Here is a 16,186-nt window from a genome sequence, read left to right as displayed (position 1 = left end):
CCTACCTTGTGTAGAGCTATTTTCACCTTATTGAAAAGAATATTGCCTGGTTTATACTTAACTTTAGGTATCTTCAGGATATGTCTTTAAACATTTTAATACATATCATATTATGTCCATTTTAAACTCCATAATAAATTTGCATATAAAATAGTTTAAACTCACAGAACTGAACTGACAGAGGACAATATTCTGGACCAATCTAATTTCTGCTTTAAAAGTAAATTGACAATGAAGTACAGAGCCTTCCACAGCTTCCATACCAGGTTTACCAGGTTTCCATACCAGGCTTACCATTACCAAGCGGTAATTGCCTACAATAAAAACAAGATCTGTTTTTCACCTTTAATTTGATCCTAATTTCATAGCAATCATCAATGGACTGTTGTCTGGGTCACAAAAACCTGCCACATCCCTGTTACCCCCATTAGCTGTAGCTAACTGATGAACACAGTGAATGAATGATCCTTCCTCTGCACACCTAAAACACAAACTACAGTGAAGGTGAATTGGAAGGCTATTAAGTGATAACAACTACTCCAACTTTTGTACAAGTCCTTCTGTCAATGGCAGAACATTTCTAATTTTACTCAGATGTTGATTTTGCTAGACCTGCAAAGCTTTTCAGTTGCTTTGACTGCTTTAAGATTTCTCCCATTTATTTCCTGTTACTCCCTTCACTTTCTGTAGAAGTGTTTTCTCTTGAGCCTTATTTAAACTGATACTCTTGTGGTGGTGCCATTCTTCCACAATGCCCATCAGTACATATGTACGTGTGCTGAGAGAAACCCACTTTTCAGCTCATTTCCCAAGAATAGGAATGGCCACTGCAGAGACAGCCACACTACCCGTCAGCTGCTTTGGATAAGAGATCTGGATGGTTTTCCCAAGTTTATAACTTCTCTCAAAGATTGAGCTAATTATACCTGCAGTGTAAATAGGATATCCAGAGCGGATTGCACCAAATCCATTGGATTTAATGTCTGGCATCTTCACTAGCTCTGGAATTTCTCTACTATTTCCCTTTCACAGTGAAGACCACTCTTGTGTCACAGGTTGTACTCTAGTGACGCTATATAAAATTTTTGAATTGAATATTTTTTTTCAGCAGTAAAGACAACTGTGCTACTCCTGCCTCACAATCCATCTAAATGTCCTTTGTATGTTTTGCATATATATTGTTAATAATGAGTTACATTTGGCATGGTGACTGACACTTAGCTACATATTTTCAAAATGTTTCTCATGTTAGAGAGTATAGAAGTTATGTAGCTAAACCCCAGGAACTGCTTTGAAAATGAGAGTAGGTGTTATCATGTTTGCTACTAGCATTGAGATAAGAGGAAATTAATCTTTCAGGGCAGAAGATGAATACCTAGGGAGCACAGGAAGGCATTTTCTTATCAATCAGCTATATGCATCATAAGATGATAAAGGACAGATTCTGTGTGGGGCTATCTGACATGTAACATGTGTTACAGGTTTATACTGCAGCAATAATACTGAACCAATGGCCAGCTCTGCTGTGTGAGAGGTTACAGTTCCCACCTCTAAAGCTGGATTCTGTTCATCCTTTCTTTTATTATCTACCTCTTTAGAGTTTTAAAGTAAAATAATAGGGTTTTGTATAAATTTTTAGTAGCTGTTTTTCTTTTTTTTTTTTTCAATGGGGATAGATATAAAATGTCTAGGATTTACAAGAAATTAATTAAATTTTCCTTTAACTTGATTTTTCCGTAAGTCCATTTGGACTTATTATTTTAATGTGGAGGAACTGCAAGCATGATCCTTCACCTTTCCTTCCTTTTAAGCTTTCCTACATTTATTTACTTTGCAGCTAAATCCCTTCTTTTGTACCTGTTAATCTTTTTTCTACTGTATGCTAACAAGAAATCCAATTCAGAGCTGACAGATAGCCAAAAAGAGCTGAAAATCAAAGCACTTTGTTACTGTCCTCCTTTAGACTGAAACTAATTGATTTGAACAAATAGAAACTTGAGTCACATGTAGTACTTTTATTTTTAATTTTCATTCGGTGAAAAAGAAGTGTATTTGTTCATCACTGTGCATTTTCAAAGCAGGAAATGAAAAAAAAATATCTTGGTGTTGCCATAGTAATTGAAAAATAACATTGAATCACCTGAGGACTTGATTAAGAAAGGTTTTCATTGCAAGGTGTTCTCCCATCCAGACCAGTTATACGTATGCAGGGATACACTAGCTCACTATTTTCTAAACATAAAATAATAATAATTACTTTTCTGCAGAGTATACTATCAAGTAACATGCATTAGGAGACATTTTTAAGTGATATTACACCAGCTTGTATTATAACGAATGGTGTGCTTATTTAAAAATGCAATAATTTTTTAAAATTTTAATTATCTGTCTATTAGCAACATTTTGCAATATATTTTTTATGTAGCCCTATTATTTGTTAAAATTCTACCAGATCCCACCTACCTTTTCTCTATTCAAACATGGTATCTATCATTGAAATCAAAGCACTGACTCATTTTGGCCAAAGACAGCACAAATTTAGATACATTTAAATTTTAGACTTCTACCTGTGCCCAAGTCATCTGTAAGAAATGTGAAAAAGCATTTGGACAGTGTCTTTATACTTAAAAATGTGAACCTAGTCCCCATTATGAAATTTATTAAAAATCAACTTATATTACTTTTAAAAATCATTAAACTTCGATTATATGCTCTACTGGGCATGGAGCAAGATGTGGAGTTTCAGCATCTGACAGAGAACTGCCAACTGAGCGCAGTTAAGACAGCGATAATTCTGCTCCACCTGTTGAAACTCTTTGGTGCTGTCAGGTTCATCCCAGAACTCAGGGCTGTAAGCAGAAATTAAGAGTTATGGCTACAATGTCAATGAGATGCTCCCACTGACCCCATTGTTTCACACTTCAGATCCTCATTTAGTGCTTGCTGAAGATTCTGAGTCCTTTTCAAAGATATCTTTGGTGCCTTTGTTGCTGGTTTCTTCACCTTGATCCACGTCAGATAGAAATGTCTCTAGAAAATCCCTGAGTGCAGAGAGGCTTTAAACACTATCACGGGAACTGAGGAACGGGTGAGGCACCAGTCTGGTGGCAGAACTGAGCTGCCACATAACTTCTGCTACAAATAAGCATGCTATAGAATAGCTATCCCTCCCAAATGTGAATCTGGATCTAGTGTTCTCTGCAGTAAATGGAATAATAAGATCTTCTGGTTGAGAGGCTTTAAATAAATACAATGAACTGCTTATAGCAGTGCCCTTCAGCCTCATTCAAAAATTTTTGTTCCAAAAGTGAAATATTTCTTATTACCCTGCTGGACAGAAAGTTTTGGAGGGAAAATATATTTACACACAACTGGATTGTGCTTTTAACACCACAGAAATCAGAAGGAAAGTATTAAAAAGAGTAAACTTGCTCTAGAGCAGATTTGGGTTTAGAACCAATGTGCTGATGATTTTCCCTTCTTGTCATCACAATGTGCAATGTGCAGCTGATGCCTGCAACATCATCAGTCTGGATTTTAGCTAAGGCATTCTCTCCATTGTATTTCTTTTCTCATTTCTACTGAGGGAAAAAAACAAGCATGATATGGTAAAAAGAGATAAAATCACTCTTAAATGTTTTTGTAAATGCCATATATATTGTCTGCTGTTTTTCCTTTGATAGTGTATCCAAGTTCACTAAAAAGAGTAATAAGGTGCTGATGAAACATGGAAGTTTTTGTAATGGAAATAGATTTATTTTTCAGGCCATCGTATTATAGATTAAGGTATGAAAAAAGTCAGCTTTATGAGAGGAAATAAAATTTTAGTCACAGTAGCCACAAAATTTAAAATCTTTGGTATGTAACTAAATGCTCTGTTCTTTTGATAGATCTGGGAAATTTTAGTGGTCGGACAAGAAGTGCTGTCTCTGTACGTGAAGGTCAAGGAGTTGTTCTAATGTGCTCCCCTCCACTTCATTCTCCAGGTATAGTAGGCTGAAGCCTGTATGCACGATGGTCCTTTACATTTTGCTCATTATTGAATTACTTCTTTCAGAATTTAGAAGCCTTCAGAAATTGCTTCAAATGCTAGTGTCCTGATACTTTTTCTGAATACAAATTGTCTTTTTTTTAAGTAGTACAACCATGATTTTGGTTGCTCTTCTTTTTGCCTGTATAGCTCTATATTTGCATGTCATATAACACGTGGAGACATGATGCTTGTTTTTCAGTAGATGCAGTACAGCCTATCCTTTTCCTCTCTGGGAAACGAGGTCTGTACTGAGGGGATTTTTCTACCTTCAAATTTGAGGCCTGGAAAAAATCATGTAGCAGATGGAAGAGCTTCAGAAAATAAAATCTCCTCTAAGTTTCTGTTAGAGAAATGTGTTCAGTTTCTATTTATATTGCAATGATTGTTATTACTGTACTACAGTTATCAATGCCATCTCTCTGCTTTTCTCTCTTCTGAGTAGATTCTCTTGTTGTTGTTGCCTCTATAATCTCTTTCTGAGTTTGACACTACTATGGTCTATGTGATAAAATTGAGCACATGATGTTAAGGCTTCATCATGATAAGTAAACTGAGAAAGACAGAAAAAGAAAGAGATGGTTTCAATACAGCTGAATTTGATTTCCCCAAACAGAGAGTATAAAGATAGATGAACATCAACAGTGAGTGAAGTTGTCATGCACCTTTTAAGAGCTTCCACAAAATGCACCTTACATATCATCAAAATATTTCGATTTTTTTTTCCCTGAAATTATGCTTCTGAACTTTTATTTAGTCAGATTCTAACACAGTGTTCTACTTTTACACAGACATTACCTTTGATGGTGAAAAACTAGTATCTTTCATTTTCATCAGTGGGCCAGCAAAAGCCCTACAGTGGAAAATACTGTGCTCACAAACAGCATTCAACTGCTTTAGTTTATATTGTTTGAGCACCAGTAGGCTATGCCAGCAGGAAAATGACTCCAGAAAAATATTTTTATTCTCTGTTGTCACAATTTTTTCACCATAACTAGGCCAGGTAAGGTTCTGCAGCGTGACAGAGTAATCACTGAAAGCTGAAAAATTACATTGATATGCAGAGTAAACATAAAATCATATGAATGGGAAGGGGACTTGGCTTCTCTTTCTTTTGTTTATTATGTAATGCATGTAATGCATTTTTTCAACAAAATGGTTGTCCCTCAGTCTGCTGAGGGAAGTGGTGAAGTCATCATCCCTGGAGGTATTTAAAACATGTGAAGACATGGCTCTTAAGGACATGGTTTACTGATGGACTTGACAGTGCTGGGTTAATGGTTGACTCAATGATTTTAGAGGTCTTTTCCAACTTAAATGGCTCTATGATTCTATCACATGTAATTTCCTTCTAACTCCTTACTTACGAAGTACTGGGGAGCTGTAGGTCCTTGTGGTACTGCAGTGGGACTGCAAGTGGTATTAGTACCATAGCTGAAGTCTCCTGGAAAAGGGGAGAGCTACCTCCATGGACCTGGTAATGTTTCAGCAATAAATCATTCCACAGAGCTCTGACAATAAGGTACAAGACATTAATGATAATTACCCACCACATTAGAGTCCATTTGTAAAACATAATTCTGGACAAAAGGTGAACTTTCAGGGAGAGTGTGTAAATTCTTAAATTAATCAGCAAATATGTAATTAATTTCCATGTAAAAAGATCTTTTGCAGAGCAGAGGTATTTCAAGGATTTGTGTGCAGGAAAATCTGAAATATATTCTTTTTTTTTTTTTTTAAGCATTCAGTTTCTGAGTAGTCCATTTTAGTTTTTGTGTCTGGTTTACAAAGATGGTATTATGTTCTAAATAGTTCTTAGAAATTTTGACCCTTAAAATCACCTGAAAGACAAACTTTTAAGTGAATACTAAGCTATTGTAGTGGATATATCTAAGCTAAATATTATTTAAAGCATGTTTACAATGTGTGAACAACTAAAATTAACAAGACCATGAGTTAAGGGAGTGTTTTTGAGGATAGCGAATTTTTTCTGGATGAACACTGGACACTTTTGCTATATTGATTTATTCACATTGATCGGCACCTTTAGAAATAATTTTCACTTACTTATCACAGGAGATAAATCCATGATACAATATCAAGTCTAATAATTCTCCACACCCTTGTAAGTAATTTGTCCTTCAACAGAATCCCATTCCTCAATCTCTACAGTCAATAACTACATATGCACTTGCCTAAGAATTTCAAGATTGAGCCCTTTTAGAAAATGACATTATCATTGTGGGAAAACAAAGATGACTTAGTGAAAGAACACTGTATTAAAAGAGATATGGATTTTAACATGTTTTCAAAAAGGAGATAAAGTAAATAATTCTGATGAAATAGTACTTACATTCCATTCTTACAGAATACAGTTCTTGAAAAGCCAGAAAGCCTTTACAAAGCACCACTGACTGAAAAAATACTACACTAATATCTTTTGACAAGTATTTAATCAGAAAACAATTTTCATATGTATATCAACTTGATTTTTGTTTATTTATTCTGTGAAATGTTATCAAGAGGTAATGCATTAAACAAACAAACACACGCAAAGTTGTGATATATATAGATTATTCATGTAGGCTTTCATTATAATGTTGTCCAAATATTTTAGAGGGAAAAAAAGAGGGAATGGAGAGTGGTAAGCATACTTTTAATAGATTCTGCATATTTGCAGTGGAGGTTCAGATAACAGAATTATCTCTTGAGTATAATAAATGAACTTTTTAAGTTATTTTCATCTTTGCTGAGAAATAGCTAAACAGCAAAATGAGGCAGTATTTGGAGAGAGACATTAACCCCTCTTTCAGAATGATGAAGGAAAATATGTTCAATGAAAAGGTTTTTGTACTGCTTCCTTAAGGCAAACAGGCACCAGCAGATTCTCACCTTCTGCTTTTTCTGGACCATTACTCCAAAAAAATGCTGCCTCTACCTGCGTTGGGAATCCTATATCATTTTGATGTGTCTGCTCCAGAAGCTTTCCCACCAACACTGTCTTTGTTGTAAATCCTTAACTTGTCCCTTGAGAAATATTAAATGTGGACAACTTGATCATTCATAAACATAACACTTTGTCTTTTTTTTCTTCCTTAAACATAATATTTGATTCTTCCCAATTAGTTTTTTTTCTCCAAGATGGAATTCCTAGACAGTTAACTCTTAGGTGTCCTTGCCAAGTAAGAGGTTCATTAATTACCAACTGCTTAAATAACAAGCTTTGTTTGATGTTTCAAATTTAAAAGGCCTCCAGTGTTTTCTTTCCATAAACAGGATTATGGTTTTTCATTGTGTTATTCTAAAGGATGTAAATATAGGGTTTTATTCAGTCATTTAATCATTTTAATTACAAGGTTTACCATAGTGAGATTAAAAATGAATGGAAGTCTTCATCCAGATTTACATGTTTCCCTCAGAATTAATACTTTCAGCTGAGCTTTTTAAGGCTTTTATTCAAAGCTTTCAGCATGAGCCTAACGGAGAACGACAACTCCCATTGTTAGAATGAGAACAGCTCTGATGCACGCAGGGAAAGGCAGATGTGTACTCCATCCTGCCTCAAAGGGATGCTGCCCTCTGGAAGCAACACTGCTACATAATCTTTCCACAGCATGTAACATCTGTACAGATGTTAAACTATAACTTTTTTTATCTCTTTCTAAAAGACAAAGCTGATCTTACCCAGTTTGGAAACTGTGCTGTAAACTGCATCTTTTATGCCTCTTCTTTAGTGTTGCAAAACTGTACTTTTTATGAGAAATGTTTCACCAAAGATGATTAATGCCAGTGCCATGAGGATTGCAGTCCTTCCTATGCATGTCTGGGAAGACATCCATGGTTTGGATGTCTGCACAGTTGCTGCTAAACTTGTAAGCTACTAAAATAAAACTCTTTCTACCAAAGTCCAGGAGTTTTTGTCCTGTTCTTCTGTTACCTACACAGCTGTCCTAGTCCTCATATTAATTGGAGAAACTCACATCAAATAATGTTTTTTTAAGTTGTTCTGAGCTCCTATTTGTGAGTACTTCAGACATACACAGAAAACCACTTTGAAAGCAAACACAAACCAATCACTTCTCCCTGTTCAGGGTCTGCAAAATTAATCTGCATTTGCATTAAAATCGCAACTTTGGACTGCAGCTTCACTACTAGTAGGAAACCAAGTCCAACTGAAATGCAATAGCTCTCTAGTTATAACTCCCCTTGTTAGAACCATACTGCACAAATTATACATAGAAATAACAAGACAGACTCTAAATTACCTCATTCAGGTACAGAATTGTTAGTAGGTTTCTCCAGGTAAATTAGCTATGATAACAAGATTGTTATATGTGGGCTGGACTGCTCTCAGAATGCTCATTAGCTTGTTTACAGGCAATTGGCTCAGGTGCCTGGATGCAGGACATAGCAAATTCTATTCTGAAGGTGTCCCTGCACCCTCTGGCTCTCCATTTACTAAACGGATTTTGGGAATGCAATTCACAAATGTCTGTCTATATGTAGATGAAAGTCACAAGGTTATTATACAGTTGTGGATTCAGTTCCAGGATTCAGACACCTAACAGAGGCATTTCAGTGCACAACATTGGAGCATTCTGCTCTTTATCTGCCTCGAGAGTTTATCAGTTTCTTCAAAATCATAGGAAGCCTTCATCATCTTAAATTTCTAAATCTCCAGCTCTCTCTAGACATGAGTGGATGATATTTCATCATATTAACCTGTCGCTACAGGTGAGATTTCTTCCTGACCATGATTTGTGGTGTCAATATAGGACTGCATTATGTATTGATGTATTAAACAGTAAAGTAACATCAAGGGTTTTTTCTATCATACGTTCTTTCAAATCTGGCTTTTCAAATCAGCTTTAGCATAGAAAGCTATATAATTTGCTTCCAGGAGAAGCTTATATGTAGGTGAAAGGGATATTTTTCCTCTCACCTTGAGATCAAGGAGGACTGTTTTGCTAGTACCTATCAAAGCACTGGTCACTCAAAGTATTAACGAAACAACAGCTGGATAGTCATGCCTCCAATCATGACTCTCCCATAAACTAAACAGAACTTATTAATCAGTCAGTACTTTCTATTAGTAGTTTGTAGAGGTCAATATATATGAAACTGGTGATGGTAAATAGAGCATTTCACATTCACTGGACATAATTATCAACTCCTCCTAACTGCTAGGCTTGTTGGGAAGGTAGAACTGTCCAGTTCCCCCATATGTTTCTCCTTCTACTAGCAAAAGTGCAATTGAGAGGAACACTGATGTTTGGGCTTTGGATTTTTGGGTTGGTTTGTTTGTTTATTTTTCTCCTTGAAACTTACATTTATGCAATAATGGAAGCAAAATCCTATTATTTTAGACTTAAAAAATAGTTGGCCTGTACTCAGGGGAACTATATGAAGACATACAGAACACTCATCTTAACAGTTTGGTTTCTCCCATAATTCCATGCTGTACTTCATTCTTCACTCTTTTTAATTCCTAGTAGGAGCATGATTCTGGGTAACAGAAACAGGCCACTTAAGTAACATTATTAGAAAATGATTGCTTATTACACAGGACAGGAAGGTTTATTTAATTTAAAAGTGAGATGGCACAATTTTATCTCTTCTTTACTTGTCTATAACTTATAAATTATCATAATGTATGTACAAAGTATTTTGAAACCACTATTTTGAGAGCCACATGTATCAACTGAATGAGTTAGCTGTCATAAGTTGAAGGGTTCCTGCACTTCCCTGTTAGACTTTACTATAACCTTCTGATTATATGACTTCTATGAAACTCTAATGAAGCTTAAATTTTGCTTTTCAAAAATGAGAGAAGAAGAAAAAGTGTTAGAAGACAGGTTCACAGTCCTTTAAACTCTTTGTTCCTGTCCTAATTCTGGATTAATTTCATAGGGTCATCTTGTCTCTTCAGCCATCACATTTTTCCCTGGATGAATCATAAAGGTGTTTCCCTCTAGCATTCTCTACTTTGTCACTTGTACTAGACTGCTTTTGGAACTTTCATGTCTAGTAGTGTTAATTCCCGTGTGTGTTATCATTAAAGTGAATGTCCATGACCCCTGTCAGTGCTCAGTATAGGAATCTGTGTTCTTTATTTGTGCACCTGATTGATGACTATGCTTTACTTTTCATTATGGAATGAACAAACGCAATTAACTTTTTTCTTCTATGGTCTTTTCATTACTCAATATATGACCAGTAATTTTGCTGCAGACTTCCCTAGAGCATTTTTTAAGATTTCTTTCCTCAATCTTGTTGAAGGCATGCATCTGAGGATATGAAATTTAGGAGCTGGGGAATTATAGAATTTTCCATAGGGTAGCATTTTAACAAGCTATGTTTGCCAGTGAGGAGTTACTTCTGGTCTGTTGGCAACGTGTTGATATTAGATTTTAATTACATTCTAATAATCAAAATGTACCCTAAATCCTAAGCAATGTCTGTATAGTAGGTATATGGATAAATAATTCTTGATTTTCTCTCTTTTGGTTGGTTGGTTTGGTTTGCTGGTTGGTTGTTTTTTGGTTTGTTTGGGTTTTTTTGGGGGGAGGTTGGTTTTGGGTCTTTTGTTTGTTTGTTTGTTTTTTAATTTGAGAAGTAATAAATGAACAGAAAATTACCGGTCCAACTGTAGTAAATTCTCCCAAGGAATTTGTAATTTGATTGTTAAAAAACAAAACAAAACAAAACAAAACAAAAACTTTTCCAATCCCCTTAAAAATCTTCCCCATCCCCTTAAAAACACTAATAATTCTTTAAAAAAATACACTAAATTACAGAAGCAAGTGCAAGTTTAATGTCCCTAGACCCACTGGATCACTCACTGGAGCTGTTCTTCCCCTCAGGATCTATGAAAACGTAGTAATAAGATGTTTGACCTTGCCCAATTAAGGTAGCAGACAACCATGGATGAAGGGGCAGCCCTGACAGGGCTCTGCTTAAGAGACGTATGCTATAGTTTTGCAGTCACACTAGTGTCGACAAATATTACCCCAGGTGCCAGTTCAGGAGAAAGAAAGTGGATACCAAGAGAAGAGGGAGGAAGCATGGGAGATTAATTAATTTTAAAAACGCATTGAGTATGTTGGCCCTCAGGCTCATGCTCTATTACCTCTCAGGTGTCAGCTGTATGTGACTATTTGTCTACACCTTGACAAATGGGACAACAATGATGAAACGTTTCTGCAGTGGGCAAGTTCTTCTTCCCTCGAGACAAGTTACTAGCCTGTTACTGAGATGTCCCAACAAATTAGACATAACTATCAGGAACCTCTTAGTCTAGGGATTAAATCAGACAGCATTGTCCTGCCAGGTTTAACAGAAATGGATGCTTATGATATCACATTCACTTCTCTGCAGCTAGTATAGTAAAAGTACCAATTAAAGTGTTGCAAAACCACTTTCTGTGACACTGGTTACATAGTTTCTAAAACAGTGGCAGCACAATGCTCATATATTTAAGACTGCAGTAGTGCACAGCAGTTACTGACTCAGAGGTAACCGCTCTTGCGCATTTGACCCTCTCATTATAACCTTTCCATTAGAATCTGTTTGTTATTTAGTTCTGATATTTTACTAAGCCGATGTCTGGAAGAATACCATTTTACAAATATGCCAGTTAGTTAAATGTCAGAAACCCCATTCCATTTAAGATGGGATATTCCTAATTAATCCCAATTACCTCTCCACTTCATATCACAAGAAAGAATAGAGCAAGAGCACACATGTTAATGACTGTAACCAAGGAGAAGAAGCCAGACATGCACTGCTGATCAGACAGCTGAAACAAGAGGAAATGTATGAAGGAGAAAGAGATGAGAAATTATTTATTAATATGAGTCTGGATTGTAGCTTTTTCTTCCATTACCATTGTGATGAAATCATGAAGGATGTAAAAAAAAAGAAAAGAAAAGGATTAAACCAGTGGATTTTTCAGAAAATGTTATTCTTCCATTGTTAACTGAATTCCATGGTGATTCTGATAGTGATGACTCCTTTAAATGTTAGAAGGTCAGTTATGATTCAGAAGGAGAAGGCTTTGGACTGAACTGATCTGAGTTCTGTTAGATTACATTAAAAAGTTTCCCTATATAATAAAGTCAGTTATTCCTTATTTTGTAAGTATGAAATGAAAGTGAACTTACAACCATTTGAGGTAATACAAAGCTTAATGAGACATAGATTTTCATATGGCCTGATTTAATCAGTTCAGGAAGATTGTTCCAAATAAATGAAACAGTATGAAAACAATTCTTTTTGGGGTATCTAGTTCGCATTTTTCTTTTTCAAAGTGGAAACAAGAAATTGTTTAGAATTATATCTCTGTGTGTATTTATGGTTTTTATCCTACCCAATACAATTATAACTGGCATGAAGGTAGCTATAACTTAACAGTAAATATGTTAAAGGCAATTGCTTAGATTTTTCAAGGAGAAAATGACTGAATAGGTATAAGCATAATATCATAAATTTCAGGCAAAAATCTGATTACAGCCAAATCTGAACTCCTGTGCAGCAGCACACGTACATCCTTTATCTTCTAACAAAAAAAAAGAGATGTTTTCCAAAACAACAAAAGTGAAAAAGTGACTTCTTTTTGACCACAATGCCATTCTTTTAACAATTTAATAATTAATACCACACATAATTCTGATAGTTTGATTGCCCACTTCTATCTCCTGTGTTCTCACACTATGTTTCAGTATTGTAAAAGTCATTGCTGATGACTTCATTAACCAGTTGATATAATTCCTGTAGTATCAGTGTTACTACCCTAGAGTGGGGAATCTGCAACCAGAAAATTTCACTTAATTTATTGGTTTATCAAAGCATTAATTTGCAGGGTGTTTTCTTCTTTCTATAATTGAGAAAGTATCTTATAGGAGACTGCAGGGATAAAAGTTCAAAAATAAAAAGGGATAATGGAAAGAAGGATTTAGGTAATACTGATAAATGATTTGCCTCAGTTTGGTCATTCCTGAAGAACTACAAGGCTCTTTAGGAGTTTATCAAACTAGGTTCAATCCTGAAGAGTCTATTTTCAGCTGTACCAAATGCAAGAAGAAGCACCACCTGTTATACGGAGGATAATAAGAGGATGATCTATGAAGAAAATTTCAAGAAAAGACTAAAATTTCACTGATTTACAATTCAGGTCTCGTGACTTTACAATATCATGATTCACGCCTAAATGAAAAAGGGCTTTGAAAAACAGAATTCTGAAAACTATGCACATAGTCAGCACAAGAGGGAGCAGGATTGACTGTTATATGCATTACTTTATTAATGGTATTTCTTTCAGAATAAAAAAAAAAATCAGTGAGAGTTGGACAAATGCATTCTTTTTTATGTGGTATGTATATATAATGTGACCCATCATATGTATATATAACGTGTCATTTGTATTGCTATTGCTAAGAGTTCAAGGAGGGGAAATATAATCATAGGACACTGGTCTAGGCAAAAAATAAGACAACAGAAGGCTATATATTTTCTGTAAATAACAATTATGTGACAAATAGAAGATGTATGGAAGTAGTTCACTGGGTTTCCAGTAGTGCAGAACAGTGTGCACAGGGACTCAACAGAGGTTGAGTATGTATGTAGAAACAAGTAAGAGCTATATTGCCTGCATTGTTAAATTTTAAATGATTTGTTGATGCTGAGGTTATTTGTAGTGATTTATTCGTACAGTGTGGTTGAACAGCAATATCAGCATTCTGGGGCAGTTTGCTAATATGACATGTTTCTTCCTCTTCATCTGCACTTTAAGTTATTTTTTAATTAAGGTGGGGAAAAAAATCATCTGTCACTGTCATTCTTATTATGTACAAATTTTCTTTTGGGGACTATGAAATTGGTTTTATGCTATTCTCTGAAGTATACGTTCACATGTTCCATTGTGTTCAGAAAAATGCAAAGGAGGATCCATTCCTCAGTATATTTAAACCTAGAAAATATACCAAAAAGGAGCTGAGTAGTAGACCTTTAGCATCTGGGGAATTATGTGATTTATACTGCTATGTTTTTTACCATATTTGAAAATCGAATTCAGAGGGAGGATGAGGGAGCACCTACCCATCTCCCCTGTTCATCCACACAGCTCCTAAAGATTCATTGACTATCACTTTTTGTGTGTGTGTTTTGGCATTTCTTATAGATGTACAAAAAGCTGGTGAGGAGATGAGTGAATATTAGAAATTAAAAGAATTATGTATCAGTGCACATATCCTTTTGACTGTGGCTTGATTCATGACTGTTGGGAAGTCACTTCCTTCCATCTTCTTCACTTTTCCCATGTAAAAGTGGTGATAAGGGTACTGCCCTTGATTTAGGATCTTAGGATAACAAATACCGTAGGAGTAAAGGAGCAGGCCCAAGGAAGATTCATCAGTCATAATTTGTCATTGCCATGGAGGAATTCACCAAACATTGACCTGCAGATAGACCCAACAAAAGCCTTTAAATTTATATTAAAACACGTATCATAAAGAGAATATAAACCAGAGAGGCAGTGGGCTGAATCTTAAGTTCAGTTGTGTGCAGCCATATAAAGGCAGCTCCACGGACTCCGAGTACCCAGCTTTTGACAGTACAATTCCTATGACAACAACTGCATGTAAAGAGTGGTGAAGTCTGCTAGTAAAGAGTGTTTTGAAGTATAAACTAGAACTGCAATTGGCTTTTATTTTCATTTCTATACCCAGAAGCCTGAAATTTAATCTTGTTAAAGAAATATTTCTGCTACTATTAATCCTTCCTGGCATTAGGAATCAAGGTGATTGAGGTGTAAAGGGACAAATTTAAATTGCTTTCTTTCTTGGGAGTAGAAAAAAACAAACTGAAACATACATATAAAATCCTTGAGAAACTGCTATAACTGGAGTACTAGTGAATATTTGCAGCCAAACTACAGAATTTGCTTGGCAGAGCTTCTGCTGATAAATGATGAGTCGAGGAACATTAGGCATGCAGCTATTTTGCCTCTCTCAGATAAAAAAGGGGTTAGTGTCATTCTTATACATGACAGAGCGATATTCTACAAATTTGGATGATCATCATCCTATTATTACTTTGGGTTTTTTTTTCAATGAATGTCCTAGTTATGCCTTTGAAATGCATTATCTATTGGTATCACTGCAGTAATCATAAAATTAAATTTCCATGTAATTTCCAAGTAGGCCCCCTGGGTGCAGGATTCTGGGGTTCGCTGCAGGTAACACAGCTCTGGAGTCTAACTTTTCATTGTACTCACCACTGCAGCAGACTTACAGAAGTAGTGTGCTGAAGAAATTTTCACAAAAGTGGCAGTAAAGTGTAGAGAAAATCAACTGTCATAGCACGATTAGAGAACAAGAGAAATGTAAAGTGTGAAAGAGAAAAAAGGAAAAAAATTGCTTTAAATTCTGTCGAAAATTATGTCAGAGAAAATAATGTCCACAGATATTCTATATAGTAATGTGTTTTCCTGAGCATTAAGCAATACAATTATTATTTTCCAGTGCATGCCACACTTTTCATATTAGTACAATAGGTAGTTAAACATCATCATAAAACTCATGTTCATTCAAATTATTAAGAAACAATCAACTTGTGTTGCTGGAGATTCAATACATTTCCAGACAAAGAATTCCAGATCTGGTCCTTTTGATCATGCTTTGCAGTCAGTTTTTAATCTTTTTGATGCACAATACATTAATTTTGAGGTTATTCCAGTTATTTTCATCAGCATGATATTTTATAAAACATGAATTTGAATTCTAGGTACATTACAGAAACTTTGCTCTCTTTGTCAATAAAAAGAATAATAAAAATACACTGAGTTAATTTGACTAGATATATTTTCTTTCAATATTGTTAATTATATCCCACTTTTTGAACTGGATGTTAATCAAGTCTCATATCAGTCACTGAACTATTTTATCTAAGATTGAAACTGATGAATTTATAATGATGTGCATCTTCCTGATTACCCTTTCTAATGCTAGACCAAAATTAACTCTAATTCTTGTCTTTGGAAATTACTGATCATAGAAACATTTACATTGGAAAAGACCCTTAAGATCATCAAGTCCAACATCCCTATGTGCCATGTCTATGGCACATGTTCTATGTCTTCTAAATAGCTCCAGAGTTGAT

The 16,186-nt window shown here is 35.3% G+C and overlaps 1 protein-coding gene across 5 annotated transcripts in view; it reads left to right on the top strand.

Moving 5' to 3' along the window:
* CNTN5 (contactin 5) overlaps positions 1-16,186 on the top strand; it is a 603,369-nt gene that overhangs the window by 421,259 nt on the left and 165,924 nt on the right. For all 5 annotated transcript variants that reach the window (XM_051780168.1, XM_051780170.1, XM_051780169.1 and 2 more), the window contains one exon: positions 3,891-3,986. In XM_051780168.1, coding sequence (XP_051636128.1) covers positions 3,891-3,986 — 96 coding nt within the window. The remainder of the gene's footprint in view (positions 1-3,890; positions 3,987-16,186) is intronic.

The sequence above is a fragment of the Manacus candei genome, unplaced genomic scaffold, assembly GCF_025592945.1.
Source record: "Manacus candei isolate 608988 ecotype Guabito, Panama unplaced genomic scaffold, ASM2559294v1 h1tg000014l, whole genome shotgun sequence".
NCBI classification, from domain to species: domain Eukaryota; kingdom Metazoa; phylum Chordata; class Aves; order Passeriformes; family Pipridae; genus Manacus; species Manacus candei.
This window is presented reverse-complemented; position numbering and strand designations above follow the sequence as displayed.